General features: G+C 55.2%; 1 protein-coding gene across 10 annotated transcripts in view; it reads left to right on the forward strand.

The window, feature by feature from the left end:
* Positions 1-14,677, forward strand: part of LOC108919588 (voltage-dependent L-type calcium channel subunit beta-1-like) — a 40,850-nt gene that overhangs the window by 6,558 nt on the left and 19,615 nt on the right. For 4 of the 10 annotated variants that reach the window (XM_018727716.2, XM_029246826.1, XM_018727725.2 and 1 more), the window contains exon 3: positions 14,451-14,570. In XM_018727716.2, coding sequence (XP_018583232.2) covers positions 14,451-14,570 — 120 coding nt within the window. Of the gene's footprint in view, positions 1-3,638; positions 4,038-8,314; positions 11,734-14,107; positions 14,571-14,677 lie in introns of those variants that run through there. The other 6 variants (XM_029246820.1, XM_029246821.1, XM_029246822.1 and 3 more) reach the window with 4 other exon arrangements.

Below are 14,677 nucleotides of genomic sequence, written 5' to 3' on the forward strand. Positions count from 1 at the left end.
CCCGCGACGGGGACGACCTCCGCGCTGGGGGGCTCTGTGGTGCAGGACGACTTCTTCTTTTAGGAAGAGAGGAGAAGAGCAGCGCCGCATCGTCACACGCACCGATGTACAGTGTACCGTTGAGCGCACCACAGTGGGGGAAAGAAAACAAAAGAAAAAAACTGATTTTATAGCAAAGCTTGTTGGAAACAAATCCAGTCTGTGACCCCCCCCCCCGCCCCCTCGCTCTGCTCACAATTCATGATGTTCTCAAAGCCTGTACACATGTGTAGGCGCAGCAATGGAACAGAGTCGCATTGACGTCACTGAACGCGTACCGTCAACACACACACACACACACACACACACACACACAATATCAAAGGCGCCCTCTGCTGCTTGTGTGTGTGAGTCCAGGGAAACTGATTTGCTTTGAGATGCACACTTAGAGATGGAATCATTTCCTTGATCAGATTATCTGCCAGAATTGTGATCAAATATTAGATAAAAACAAAGTGTTTGCGGATGATGTGCAGCTGCTCGCCCGGCCGGGGTCGAGGGAACCTTCCGGCAAACCTTGCTGGAAACGGGCGCCTCGGTCCATGGAGATGGAAACCAGAGTACACTGTGGTATAAATGGGTACGCAACCGTAAGGAGGTTATGAACCCACCTAGCGCTGGGCGTCAGGGCGGCGAACACAGTATTATTTCAAAATGATACTCTGTCGGCTTACGGATCAAAGTTGCTCCTTCATTCGCTGCCTGCTGTGTGACAGAACAACAGTCGTCTACGGCGAGATAGTGACCTCCTGAAACAGCACTCCGAAAACGCGCGCGCACACACACACATGCTCACATATGCATGCTCCTCTGAACACTCCCACACTCGTACAAACTTGCAGAAACACACACACACACACACACCCATGTGCCCTTACAGACTGCCTCAGGCTACGGTGGAAGTGGCATTCAGCCCGGTTTCCATAGCAACCGAGGCTCTGACTCCCCCTCCCAGTGAGCAAAGCATGGTGGGAAGAAGACTGGATGCTTGTGTGGCGATGGAGATGAGTGTCCATTCATGCGCTGATGTAAAAAGGCCTCCTCAAGTGTTTCAGGAGCGAGAGGAAGGTGAAGGCAGATATGCGCGCAAGTATACACACACACACACATACACACACACACACACACACACACACACACGGAGTGTATTTTATTAGTGCCAAGACTGCATCTTTGGGGGAAATTCACTAGAAGATCTGCTACCCAAGCAGCCGAAGGTCTTTCGATGAGGGCATCCCCTCCCCCCAACACACAGACTCTCAGAGGGCACGTGGGACACGCCGATGTAATATTTACACTAGTGAGCGTACAACACATTACTGTTTTCTTAAAAGCACACTGTATATTTCTTAACAAAAACTACCTTCTGCAGCCTGAGTTTTACATTTGATCTGTTTGCACAGCTGTATCACATATTTTCCCTTGGTGTGATTTGTGGTCAAAGGTACAATAGCAGGGCTCTGCAGAGATTTCATTTTACACCCTTTTATTGTCCAGTACCTTAACCGCACCACTGCGAGTCTGTGAGCACGTGAGCACATCGCGTGTGTTCGACACGGTACGTTCATACCTTACTTCGAGAGCAAATTCCCTGGCAAAGGTGTCACTCACAGGTGTCGCGACCGCGTCCGCACCTCAACCAGCAGCTCCGGACTTCAGCTAAACACTTGACTATAAGAACCACCGGTCAAGACAACCGTCCCGTGTCCTGTTCTCCTTCGTCCCTGACTCATGTTCTTCGCTCCCGGGCTTCTGACCACTCGTCTCGCCTCCTGACTTCGACTATAGATCCTCACTCCCGCTCTGACCGCCGATCGACCGACCCTTCGCCCGTCCCCGACACCAAGACCTCGCCGGATCCCTCATCTCTAAATAAATGATCCTGCGCTCGAGTCCAGCCTTTTCCGCATCTTCTGTCCCGTGTGACGACAGGAATATGACTTTTGAGTCATGAAAACGTTGATTATGACAAAAAGTGATTAATGCGGTGCAGTGCCAAGTGAACACGAGCGGACAACCTGGAAACTTTGTATACACCACAAAATTCTGTCCTCCACATTAGGTGAGGCAATATCTCGTGATGCTCTGTCAGTAAAGAATAAAATAAATATAGCGGAGCATCGCGCCGCTGCTCAGTCGCTCCGCAGGTGTTCTGTACAATAAACAAAGATGGACCACTTGGAGACGTTCCAAGGTTTTAAAAATACCGTCGTCCAGACTGCTGCATGAGAGAGCATTTCTCGTGTTTGCATGTCTTGAGTAAATTATTCGAGCATATACAGTATGTGCTGTGAGAGAGTTGCGGTGATTTTTGGAGAAAAGGCCCGTGTGTGTCATATGCTGTCGGTTCACTGCTGGCGCTCTCTTTAACTAGCCATCGGAGCTCCTCCCAGGTGTGTGAACCCATCCAGCTGCGCTCTGCGCTCAGGACACAATGGGCCTCGACTGCTGCCAGAGCGGAAGCGTCTACTGCCTCCTGTAGGTGAGAAGGAAGAAGGTTTTCGTTTCACTTCCTTGCTCACGGAAGGGACCGGAGCTTCGGTAGAGACCATATAGCCTCAGACGTTCGTCGCTTCGCCCTTCCGTTGAAACAGGTTAAATATAGACGCCGCCTTGTTATCCGTAGATGAAAAGCAGCCATGATATCGGAAGATGAGTAACGAACAGCGCGTAACGGAACATGAGTGTGTGTTCAACGTCTAAGTGCAACACATGAGCTTATTTCATTCCACGAAGTAACCGAATTGCTTTACTCCAAAAGGCCTTTCCGTTCTTCTTCTTTAGTGGAGTGCTTTCTGGAGCACCTCGCTTTCACTGCTCTCTGAGAAGTGCACCGTTACACCGGTATCTAAGGTAACTAGTAAGCCTTCGACTAAGACTACTAGCGAGCGCTGTTGAGCACGGGGCACCTGCTCCGTCTGCTCCGTTTACGACAGGGATTCCGTGATTCACTTGATTCAGTGCTGCGCTGTTGGTCCTCAAAGGTCCAAAGTCCAAAACGCTCTCAATCACAGCATTGAGAGGTACATTTTTACCGCAGGGCTCTCGTCCCTCCGAGGGGGGCTTTCCATGTGCCGAGTGGCTCCTCTACCATATCCGGTTACAATGAATTAGTTTAACATGTACCGCGGTGCATTTTCCGTGAAGAATCGCACTTCTGGAGCTCAGGCGATTTGGGCCGAGCGCCTCGTTCAAGGGTACAACGGCAGGGCCCTTCTGTGGCTCGAGCGTACCATTAGTGTACCATTCGTTAGCCGTTTGTCGCTGCCAGTTGTACCGTGCTTCCTGCACTTTTTAACCCTTTTTTTACCACTGTAACGTATGTTGAGCGCTCGGAGAGGCGCCGCGCTGAGAGAATAAGTGAGAATAAACGCACGGAACCGACCTGAATCCCTGCGGCACGCCGCACGCAGAGCCTTACGTTTCTCAGACAAATCCTTGGCCTCCGGAAGGTTCTCCTGGAGCCTCCTCCCAGTGGCTCCGGAATGTTCCGCCGCTGGTTCTGGTGTGTGTGCGTGCGCGTGGGGTTGGGGGGGGGGGGGGGGCAGGTCGTGTGGCGAGGCCCCTGCGCTCCTTGTGCTCAGACCTTGTTTCTGCTTCACACGGGCTAAATATAATACAGCAGTTTGCGAATGTAGCACAAGTTCTGCAACCCGACCTGCGTCCCCCAGCCCAGCCCACCCCACCCCACCCCACCCTCCTCCCTCGCCTCCTTTCCCCAAAAGACCGGGGGGAACGGAGGTACTTGGGTTCAGGGTTCTAGAGATCCTCCCTGTCGTAGTGGTGCGCTCTCGACGGGGCTCTCTTTCTCTCGCACACACTCTTACTCTTACTCTCGCTCACACACACTCGCTAAGTCACACACACACAGCCACACTCTCTTGCTGACCACTTCTGCGCACGCATTCCTTTCACGGCTGCAGCCTGATTTGCCGTTGCACTCGAAACGTTGGGCGTGAGACATGGAGATGAGCGAGAGGACCGCCAGGCCCACTGCGGTAAGTGTGTGTGTGTGTGTGTGTGTGTGTTTGCATGTGGGTGATTTCTGCACTTTTGCTTGGTGCTAAGAGCTCTTCTGGTCTTCGCTTACACTTTTCCCTTTCGATCTCATCCATCTCGCTTACTCCTCGCCTTCCATTTTGGGGCGGGCCGTAGTCGCAGTGCTGGCGTTCTAATTAACCCCCCCACCCTCGACCCCCCGTGACAGCGTTGTGGCTCCAGCACGCTCTCGCCAAAGGTGCCATTGCGAGTGGCCATCGAAGCAGCTACACATTTTGTTGAAACGTTTATCGAGACCCTAAATCCAGCTGCTCCGGGAACCCTGTGCTTTAACCTCTTTTATACCCTGTTTTACACATCGACGAAACTGATATCCATCGTAACGTGACTCGTCTCCGTTACCGCTTTCCTCTAAGCGTTTCGGTGTCTGCGAGGACTCAGCTGATGTTTCCTGTGCCGTTCCGGAAGGTGCTCGGCCCGTGTCTGCGCTATTTCGCAGAGCCGTTTCCACGAACACGGTAAAAACGTGCGTTTCACACGCGACGCGAAGCTTTGCCACAACCTGCCTGTCGTTTTCGCTCATCCGTCCCGTGCGTTCCGCTCGCTCCGAGTCTCTCGTCGATACGGCTCGTTTCGGAGCCCTTCGTGTCGCGGATCGCCGAGCCCCGGCCGGGCCAAGATCCCAGATTGACGGGCGCCGTGCCCCCGAGCGCCACCGTCTCGTCGCCGTTGCTCTTGCTGTTACCGTGGCTCCGCCTTCTGCGAAACACCGAAGCCTTGTGAGCCCCGGAGATCAGGATGTTGGCTCAGCGCGCAAACGGGGGGTACTGTCAACGTGTCGGTCCCGCCGGGACGGAGGGAGATGGAGCCCCGGCGAGGCAGAGCCGTTCGTGCCGGAACAGCAGATCCATGCAGGAGACACCCTGTTTTTACCGGTACCGTAGAGCCCATTCGCACGGGGCGTCTTTACCTCCATCGAATTCGGGCCATCGACTCGGTCGTCTCGCTCGGACAGCCGCGGAACCTCGTGAGTCTGAGCTGAGCCGCGCCGTCCCCGCCGAGAGGACGATAGCTGTCGGGGACCGGCCCGTTCGCATATCGATTGCGGCTCGGCCGTCTTCGCTCGTTCACACACGCCCGCCCCCGGGTTCGCACCCCGCCGTTTTCCCGTCTCCCGCTTGTGTCTCCATATCCAAGGGACTGCTGGACAGGGAATCTGTTGGTCTCTCACGCACACACACCCGAACATAAATGTAAGCACAAATCCAGGAAGCGCGGCGCAGAGGTACGTGGCGCACACTTCTCTGGACACACCCTGTAACTACACCCACCCACCCACCCACCGTCCGTCCGTCCGTCCGTCCGTCCATCCGTCCATCCGTCCATCCGTCCATCCGTCCGTCGCATTTATTACATCATTATTTCCTTTTGTCTAAAACACCTTACAGTAGCAAAAAACAATTCATATGGGCTCCTTTCTCTGCAAAACGTGGTGATCACCTGCTATTAATCATCTGGAACTAATCAGTTTCTACTAGTTTCCTGTTACTAGTCACCTGGATGAACACCCCACTTAAGTGTCTCATTAACTGAATGTCGCTAATTCAACATTCTCTTCAAAAAATAAGGTTGCTGCCGTTTACAGAGCAGTGGAAAACTTGCCGAGAGGGACCTTTCAGTGTCGCCTGCGGTGTGTACGTCCCGTGTGATATGTGCTTTAGGAGCCTGGCGTTGGGCCACGAAGGGGCCGCTTGGTTCGCTCCGCACAGCGGACGTCGCTTTGGCACCGCGACGCAAGGCGTGCCGGAGGGACGCTGCACGCCCGGCCGGGGGCCCGGCTGCAGTCCCGCTCCGGCACGGGGTGTCGCCATGACTCTCAGTGGGACGCCGGTGCCTGTCCGTGGGAACGTGCTGATGAGCACCGCTGACGTGTACCTGACAGACGGTGCGGACTGCAGGTGCGAGCCCACCCTCTGGGATGGGGCGGTTGGGACTGGGGAGGGTGAGCGGCAATGGCCAAGAAGACAGCAGTCTGAGCTGCCCCCCCCCCCCCCCCCCCCACCCCTCACTGACAGTAGAAAACACCCTGCATGGATTACAGTGCGAACAAGAGTTTCATGGTCTTTGAAAGAAGACAACAAGTCAACATGTCAAAGGGCATTTGAGCCACAAATCGATTTGTGAACCCAAATGCTTTCAATATAAAAGTGAAGATGTGTGTGTGTGTGTGTGTGGCTTCATAAATACAAGAAGTCCTTGAAGATGAGTCACAGTGAAACAGTGTATAAAAGAGCAGCCTTTTCTGATAAAGGATAATTCTAGAAGAAACTGTGCAGCCCTTTTTGGAAGAACATGCTTAGCCAGTTTCCGCTATTCGCAGGAACTTTGGATGCACCAAAATGTGGTAAAGGTGTCACTTCTCTATTTTGTAGATGTGCAAGAAGCAGTTTGTGACTCTGCTTTGGAACGACCTGCTTTTCTCCATTTATTACCCATCGGGTGTGGTAAAAAACAGCTGCGCTCGTTCCTCTCGGTATCGGTGTCTCGTTGGTCCGAGCAGATCGTTCGTCTCTTATTGTGGCTCGGCCGAACATCACACCGCCGTTGATGAGCGATGGACACAGAAATGCAGGTCACTCCGAACTTCTTCTCCAGACTCCGTACCACACAGACAATCACGGTGCACTTCTCGTGATCATCATCCTGGAATATTTTCACGAAAGGTGAGGTGGAGCTTTGTGAAGACGTCGCGGGTCATGGTGGAGAAATACCGTATTTCTGACCTGCGGTCTAGTACAAGCGAAGAAGAACGTTCTCAGCTCGGTTGTTCCCCCAGCCAGAGGCAGTGGCTCCCGATCACGTCCCTCCTGTCCCTCCTCCTCTTCTGCCGGAGACCTGTTTCTCACGCCTGGAGCTCAGAAAGTGTTTTAGAGCTTTTCAGCTTGAGTGTCCAAGAGACGATAAACGCAGCTAATTTATTTCACGTAAAATGGCTAAGAAGCCCCTAGGTAGGTGCGTAGGTACAGTTACGTGTGTTCATTTAGCTGACGCTTTTCCCCAAAGTGACGAACATCTCAAAGAAAATCCAATCTGTTCATTGCATTAGGAGAAAAAGACACTCAGATACAGACGTGTGATTCTTAGTTTCTTTCCACCATATGAACCAATGTTCATCACACGAGTAACTGCATAAAACTTTATCAGAATATTGACGATTCCTGATCACCTTCCTAACAATCACACACACAGACTGAAAGCGCTCGTCCCAAGGGGGGTCACGGCAAACCGGAGCCTAACCCAACAGCACGGGGCGCAAGACTGGAGAGGGAGGGGACGCACCCAGGACAGGACGCCAGTCCATCGCAAGGCATCCCCGCTGGGACTGGAACCCCAGACCCACCGGAGAGCGGGCGCAGGCCAAACCCGCTGTGCCACCACGACCCCCTCTTCCTAGTCATATTTTATTTATTTATTTATTTATTTGGAGATACATAGAAACATTTATGTTACATTACAGGAGTAGCTGTGTAAAGGGTTATCATGATCTTATAGTTATGGTGCATGAACATTTACACCTTACATGAACTTAGATGATGGGAGAAGTGAGTCTGGAAGAGGTGAGTTTTCAGACCCTTTTTAAATGTGGACAGGGATTCAGCATTTCCGAGTGACAGGGGGAGGTCGTTCCACCACAACGGAGCCGGAACCGAGGAGCTCCGCGCTTCACCTTGCGTGCGCAGGACCGCCAAGCGGGCAGATGCGAACAATATAGCAGTCTGGTGAATGATTAAGTCCTGTAGATACCTGACAGCAGTTCTATTGATACATTTGTAGGCTATAATCAGGGTGTTAAAAGCGAATTTAATGTAGTAAATCGTCATCCTGATATTAAGGTCAACACTGAACAGGCATCTTAGGTCTCATTTGGTAACTAATTCCACAGCTGGGCAGATGTGGAAGAGCGAAGCAGTGTGGTTGGAGTGTAGCGGATGGTCAAGTACATGAGGTACATCAGGTTCGAATCCCACACGCTGCCGTAGACCACGAGTGGGCTCTTACATCTGACGCCGCATGTTAGCGGGCGGTCTTGTGGCGACACGTGGAAGCGCACTGTTGAGATTATCGGTGCGATGTGGAGCAACTGGTGTGAGGTGTGAGCAGGACGTGCTCAGGTACGGGTGAGTTCCCTGGGGGTCGCGGTGAAGACCCCTGCAGGCCCACATCGCAGCCGCAGCGTGTTGCGTGAGAGAATGGAGCACCGTCGCCCATCGAGCGTTATGGAGCCGCTCGGTTTTGTGGCGTCAGGGTCGTGCCGACAGCCCGGGGCCGACCGGGCTCGGTCGCAGGTCTTGCTTCGGGCCGTTCGGTCCTCCGTATTGTTACGTCCAGAAAGAAAGGCGACGCTCGGGACGGAGGGAAGAAGGGGTGTGTTTGCGTTTTGTTAGAGGTGCCCTGAACCGCCCGCCGTGTCTCCTGTGCACTTCGCTGGCTGCTGGCTGTCAGTCACGGTCACGAGATGAAGGCGGCGCCGATGACGTCTGGCCGGTGGCACCTCGTCGGCACGTTTGCTCTTACTGTCACTCTTCCGTCGCAGGGGGACACGTGAACATTTAGCGTTGCACTGTGTGGCAAACACACCTTTTTTGAAGATCTGCAGGTCAACGGCGACTCCAACAAGAAAAGGGGGAGAACTCGTCCGCGCTCTCGCAACGGCTGCGGATCCGCTCTCTTTTATTGCGGTATCCGATTTCATCTTGCGAGGTTGTCATCGGAGCACCTGCCACCGTACCGTAGGACGGCACCGTTCGTTCACTTCGCACCCCCGGGGCCACGCCGTGCCGCTCCTCTGCTTCCCGAAGGAGGCCTTTGGCAGCCCGTGCCGCGCTGTGACCCCGAGTCCTCCTTCGACAGCGGATCTGCCGTCCTGCCCGTCGGTGCCGATGAGGTACGAGAGCAGCGTGCGAAACGGCAGTCGTGGGCAGTCGACCGAAGACGCACGAGTCGGTCGGTGGACGGTGAAATGGTCGAAAGCAGCAGCGTCACTCATGTTGCCATTCATCTTTCTTTGCAGAAAGGAGGCTCTGAATGCGTCAACTGTCCTGTTGCTGGTGCACCTTTTCATATGAAATGTTACGTATTTTGGCTTTGCGTTATTTTATTTTTCTTTTCCTGTTCTTCATTTCTGTTCGTTTCGTTTCTTGATATCGATGTACTGTTGTTCATTTAGCTGACAGCGCCGTCGCTGTTGGTACATTAGTGCTTCCGAGCAGCAGATGCATCCTGAGATGTGTCACAGGCCGCCGCAGCCATTGTGCAGATGGTGACGGTGACAGTGACAGCGAAGGTTACAGCGACAGCGATGATGTCGGTGACGCAAACGCTAACAGCGAAGGTGACGGTGTCACTCGCGGTGTCGATGACGGTGACGCGGCGGCGGCTCCGAGGAAAGAAAGGTGAGCGCCCGGCACTTTTCGGAACGCGCGCTTTAGTGTGGACTTTGCGGCGGCAGAAAGGAGCCGAGTACCCGGTGTGGGAGGAACTCGACCTTTATGATCAAAACTGGAGGGAAAGAAGCTTTTCACGGCTGCGCGTGATTCGGTAGCTGCCGATGAAGCCGGAAAGCTCCCATTTACATGCGCGCTGTTGAAAGCGCAAAGGCGTGATACTGTTCTTCTCTCCTCTCCTACGTCGTGCTGCAGTGGACACTCCACGAGCCCACGGAGCGCTCGTCCACACTGCAGCAGGAGCGGTTCTTCTAGTTACGCGCTCTTCTTTCTCGGCGTTCTGTCCTACGGCTCGTAGTCCGCGAGGACGTCTCTGGGCTCCGCGTTCGGTCACCGACGCGGCTCAGATCCTGCTCAGTCTGTTCTCAGCTTGCGTGTTCTCCTCATGTTTGTGTGGGCCGCTCTGGTTTCCTTCCCCCTGGTGTGAAAATGCGTGTGAATCTCTGCGAATGTGTGTCCACAGCTGCTGTGTGATGGACTGGTCTCCTGCCCAGGCTGCGTCCTGTCTCACACCCTGTGCTTTCAGGAAACGCTCTGGAGCTCTGCAGCTCTGCAGCTCATACCTGCAGAGGTAAAACAGTGACGTGGGACTGAACGGAAAAAACGGAGTTTCCTCAGTCCGGAGGGACGTTCGGGGCTGATGGGAGAACCGAGGTGCGTTTGGAACGACAAACGTTACTTGGGTGCTGATATATTTACAGCGAGGCTCTGGAGTCGTAACCAGGGCACCGTTGATGGCGTGTTGTGCACCGCGAGTGGGCTGGAGGCTCGTCAGCACCACACTCCAGCCAAACAGCGTTTACTCTGCACCTACCGCGGTATACACCGTGCGCGCACTGTCCCGGAGCCCACTAGCCCCCCACCGCTGCTGTCTTGCCCTTCCGCCCCCACCCCACTAAATCCTGTGTCAGGTACTGCAGGTTGTGCCACTGTCTGGACGTTCAGCTCACGGTTCCCAGGTTGACGGCGGTTCAGCGGTTCGGAATGACGGACGACGGTGATCTCGGGTCATTCGCCAAACTCGCCAGCGAACGTCACGCTGCTGATGGACAGAAGATGCCGATATCTGACACCCGGGGAAACGAGAGCTCCGCTGGCTCTGCACGAGGCGCGGGACCCAAGAGGGGCCGCTCTCGGTCGAGGTGCACAACGAGAACGAGACTCTTGCTCGCACCGCTGCTTCGCTGAGCAACTGAAGTCGAGCGGCAAACGGCTCAGTTCCAGGATCTTCTGCACACCTCCTGTCCTTCCATTTCACACCTTGTTCTGTGTCTTCATTCGTGGCCAACGACCCGGTTCTGGTCCCTCCCTCAAAATGTGTGAAAGCAACACCTACGGGCGGTTAAGAGTCCCTGGGAGAAGAAACCAGAGCACCCAGAGGAAACCCACATGGACACAGGGAGAATGTGTGCGCGAACTCCACACAGTTGACCCTGCGCCCCGTCGCACAGCCCAGGAGCTGTAAAGCGCCGCTGTTACCGCATTTTCGCCATGGTATTAAAAGCTTGTCTCTTCCTCCACGTGCCTCTTACCTGGAGCCATGACATCAGTGCAGAACACCCACTCTCTCCCCCTCCTCTGTGGCTCTTCTAGCGCCCGTTACAGTGACGGCGCCGGGGCCTCGCACCCGGGCCCAGCCAATGGGGGAGCTGCGTCTGCATCAGCTGCTCGTGAGCTATTTTGAACGAGAGCTGCAAAGTGAAGCAGGCGTCTAAATTAGAGACGGATCCCATTGACACAGCGAGAGAGCGGCGGGGGGGGGTTTGCAGAGAGACAGAGAGAGAAAGACACAGGCGGACGGACGTCTCTCCTGTCCAGTGTGACTCCTTCCCACTTGGGTCTCACGTCTGCTGTGCAGTCCCGCCATTCTGAAGCCCCTCTCACATTTTGTGCAGCGCAGCCCAGTGCACCGTGTTTACTGTGCTTTCCAGAAAGTACCGACCGCGCCGCTCGCCTCCTGCCTCCTGCCTCTGTGCGTCAGGGCAGAGCCGCGTGTGACTCAGCCGTTCGCTTCGTTCCCAGCGCCATACCTGTTGCGGAACCCTTCTTTACGCCGCTGCCGTTTCCATAGTGCCGTTTCTCTTCGGCCGTCGTGCTCCGCGTCTCCTCCGCGTCTCCTCCGCGTCTCCTGCGCTCACCTCCCGCCGTCCATGCTGGGATGTACCTGTATGGGCCCGATGACTCCGAGCCGGTGAGTGGCCTTTCTTTCCGCACGTGACGCGACTCGCCCTCCGGGTTCCGTCCTCGTTGCCGAGTGAGGCGGCGGCTCTCCCCAGGTGCACCGTCGCCCCGCGGGGAACCCGCCGCAGGCGCCAGTGCTGCGGCGCCGCGCTTCTGGCTCGACCGTGTTTACCGGTGTTTTCCGCAGCAAGGGACACTTTTGAGCTCCATGAGCGCCGAGCCCCTGCGTGCGTGACAGACTCCGGCTCGATAGTTGCACCCGAAATCGCCGTACAGCGGCTGTGAGGGTCGGGCCGTAGCTGCGTGTGGCGCCCCCTCTCCCGTCTCGGGGGTCAGGACCCGTCGCCCTGCAGGCCTGTAGCGCGGGATGTGGTCCCACGGGTCTCGGATCAGGGAACGGAGGGTTGTCCAAGAGGGGCCCTCAGAGTGGCGACGCGGCAGATTGGGGGCTGCGGGCGGCTGCGTCTCGGGCGATGTTCTTCGTGGCTTCGCTCTTTCGGCCGTCGCTGAAGGGCCGACTGTGACCTTTAGCCTCCCCTATATGGGTTGTGTGTGTGTGTGTGTGTGTGTGTGTGTGTGTGTGTGTGTGTGTGTGTGTGTGCGCACGCGCGCCCGCCCGCGCGCATGGCTTTGTTACCGCACTCCAGTCTTCACACCAGCGTTATGAACCTTTCTCAGTAACAGAGGCCGCTTTTTACTGTTGCTTTGAAAGTATTATATTTGTTCATTTTGCGGATCCTGACATATTATTATGACTGTTTTCTCCAAAGTGACTTACTTTCCGAGTCTATTTACTGCGATTTACCCATTTATACGGCTGAGTAATTTTTACTGTGTCAAATTAGTATAAGTACCTTTGATCAAGGGTACGACAGACAGCGATGGCATTCGAACCTGCAACCTTTGAGTCCTAAACTCGCACTTCGACTGCTCTTGCTGCCCTGAAAAATGCGTTTTCTCTGCGAAACACTGATTTGAATGGGTTCGTGTCCATACTTTTGATTTACTAAAATCACACGTTCATATTTAATGTCAGTAATTTTGGGTTAGTTTGTGGTTTGTATTTTTGCCATGATGAACTCAGTCAGCTGCTGAACTGAATAAATTTGCTCCGGTGTTGTTCCTGCATCGGCTGTACAATTTTCTCATAACTTGTCATAATTTCCAAGACATTGGAATCGCCTCCAACACGGGAGGTGGTTTGTGGTTTCTGTGTGTGTGTGTGTGTGTGTGAGAGAGATATTCTTGAGACGCTCTCGTCCCCTCGCTGGACCGCACTCATCCCCTCCATCTGTGCGTCCAGCTGAGAGAACAGACGCTTCCGGAAATCCACAAGGTAGGTCAACGTTCCCCAGATTCCCTTTTCCGGTGCAGACGGACACTTGAGACACTTCGACTGGAACGCGGCACAAGGCCTCGGTCCAGATGCCACGTGTCACGTGTCACAAGGTCGTCGAACTCAGTGCCCGTGCAGACTGAAATGTCCCAACGTCACTGCTGCTTCGTTTCAGTTGTAGTCCCGATGGCGTGCCGGGCAGATCCCGGCGACGGGGATCGGGGCAAAGGCAGCAACAAACACACTTTCTCCCAAAAGCGTGAAGGCACGCTCGCTTCCCTTGCCAAAGCACTTTACCGTGGTACCCGTCGAAATCCCTTGTTGAGCCGTTCCATAAAATAAGAGATTTGTTTTGAGCTTCGGTGATGTAACTTCTCTTATAGTTTGGTGAAAAAGGTATGATTTTAGGAGTGAAAAACGCTTCAAGTGGGATATTTTTAACGTGCTCCTAGCGAGGTACTTTACCTGAAGTACCCCAATGAAGCATCAGCAGCGCTTTTGGGCCCAGGGTACCGTGCAGGTGACATGATGTAAGCACTTCGAAAGCTTACTCCGCAAACAGGTATCGACGGCCTCGCTTTACGTAACACCTTTGAAGCCCCTTTGCAGCGCGTCCGCCTTGGTGAGGGACGAGCGAGGAGGGTACGGTACGGTACGGTGCGGTGCGGTGCGGGGTGTTGGGGTGGGCGTTGGGCGCAAGCGCAGGGCGGCCGACCGGAGCCATAATCCCCGTCCGCTTCCTCCGGCGGGACGCCGCTCCGTGGCTCCTCGACCCGAGCGGACTGCGGGACGCCAGGTGGGGGTCCGCCACTTCCTGCCCAAAACTTTGCGGGGGGGGGGGGGCTGCAGCGGCACAGCTGCTCCGGAAAACTGTCAAGCCGAAGTGTCGCGATGCACACCGTCAGTCCGGACACTAAGCAACGGCGTGAATGAAAACGGCGATGCTGTGTGGACGCCGCGGGGACGACACTTCGGTTATACGGTTTCGCCCTCAAGCTCGTTTCCCTCGTTCGCACAGTTAATCTCCCCCCCCCCCCCCACTTCAAAGGAAAGCAGGCGGCGGAGGTCGGACAGCCACCCGCAGGGGATCCGGGCCCGCGTCCCCAGGGCCCCAAAGGAGCGGACTCGCGCCACGGTCGGCTGCTGGGAAAAGAGCCCGTTTCCTGGCACCTGGCGCTCGTCGCGGCGCCGCCACCGGGAGGATGCAACCCTGCTGTCCGAGTCCATCTGTCGTCTTCTCCGCGAACGCACACACGGACGGGCTCGTTCACGTTTGCGATTTCGCACCGGCGGCCTCTTGCGAAGGCGGAAACGTCCTCGGGGCGCCTCTAGCGCGTCCACTTGTGACCTCGGCATCCTCTCGCTCCCTGTCCACGTTGTCCGTGTCCCAGGGCTCGGCCGACTCCTACACGAGCCGCCCGTCGGACTCGGACGTGTCCCTCGAGGAAGACCACGAGGCGCTGAGGAAGGAGGCTGACAGGCAGGCTCTCGCCACGCTCGAGAAAGCCAAGGTGAGATATTTCCGCGCTCTGCCGTGAAAGTGCGGACGGCTCTATTTCCGTCTCGCTTTGGACCGCGTTCGAGCCTTCTTCTCGCTCTGTTTTCTCGGTGGGAAGCC

Source organism: Scleropages formosus, chromosome 20 (assembly GCF_900964775.1).
Source record: "Scleropages formosus chromosome 20, fSclFor1.1, whole genome shotgun sequence".
Taxonomy (NCBI): Eukaryota; Metazoa; Chordata; class Actinopteri; order Osteoglossiformes; family Osteoglossidae; genus Scleropages; species Scleropages formosus.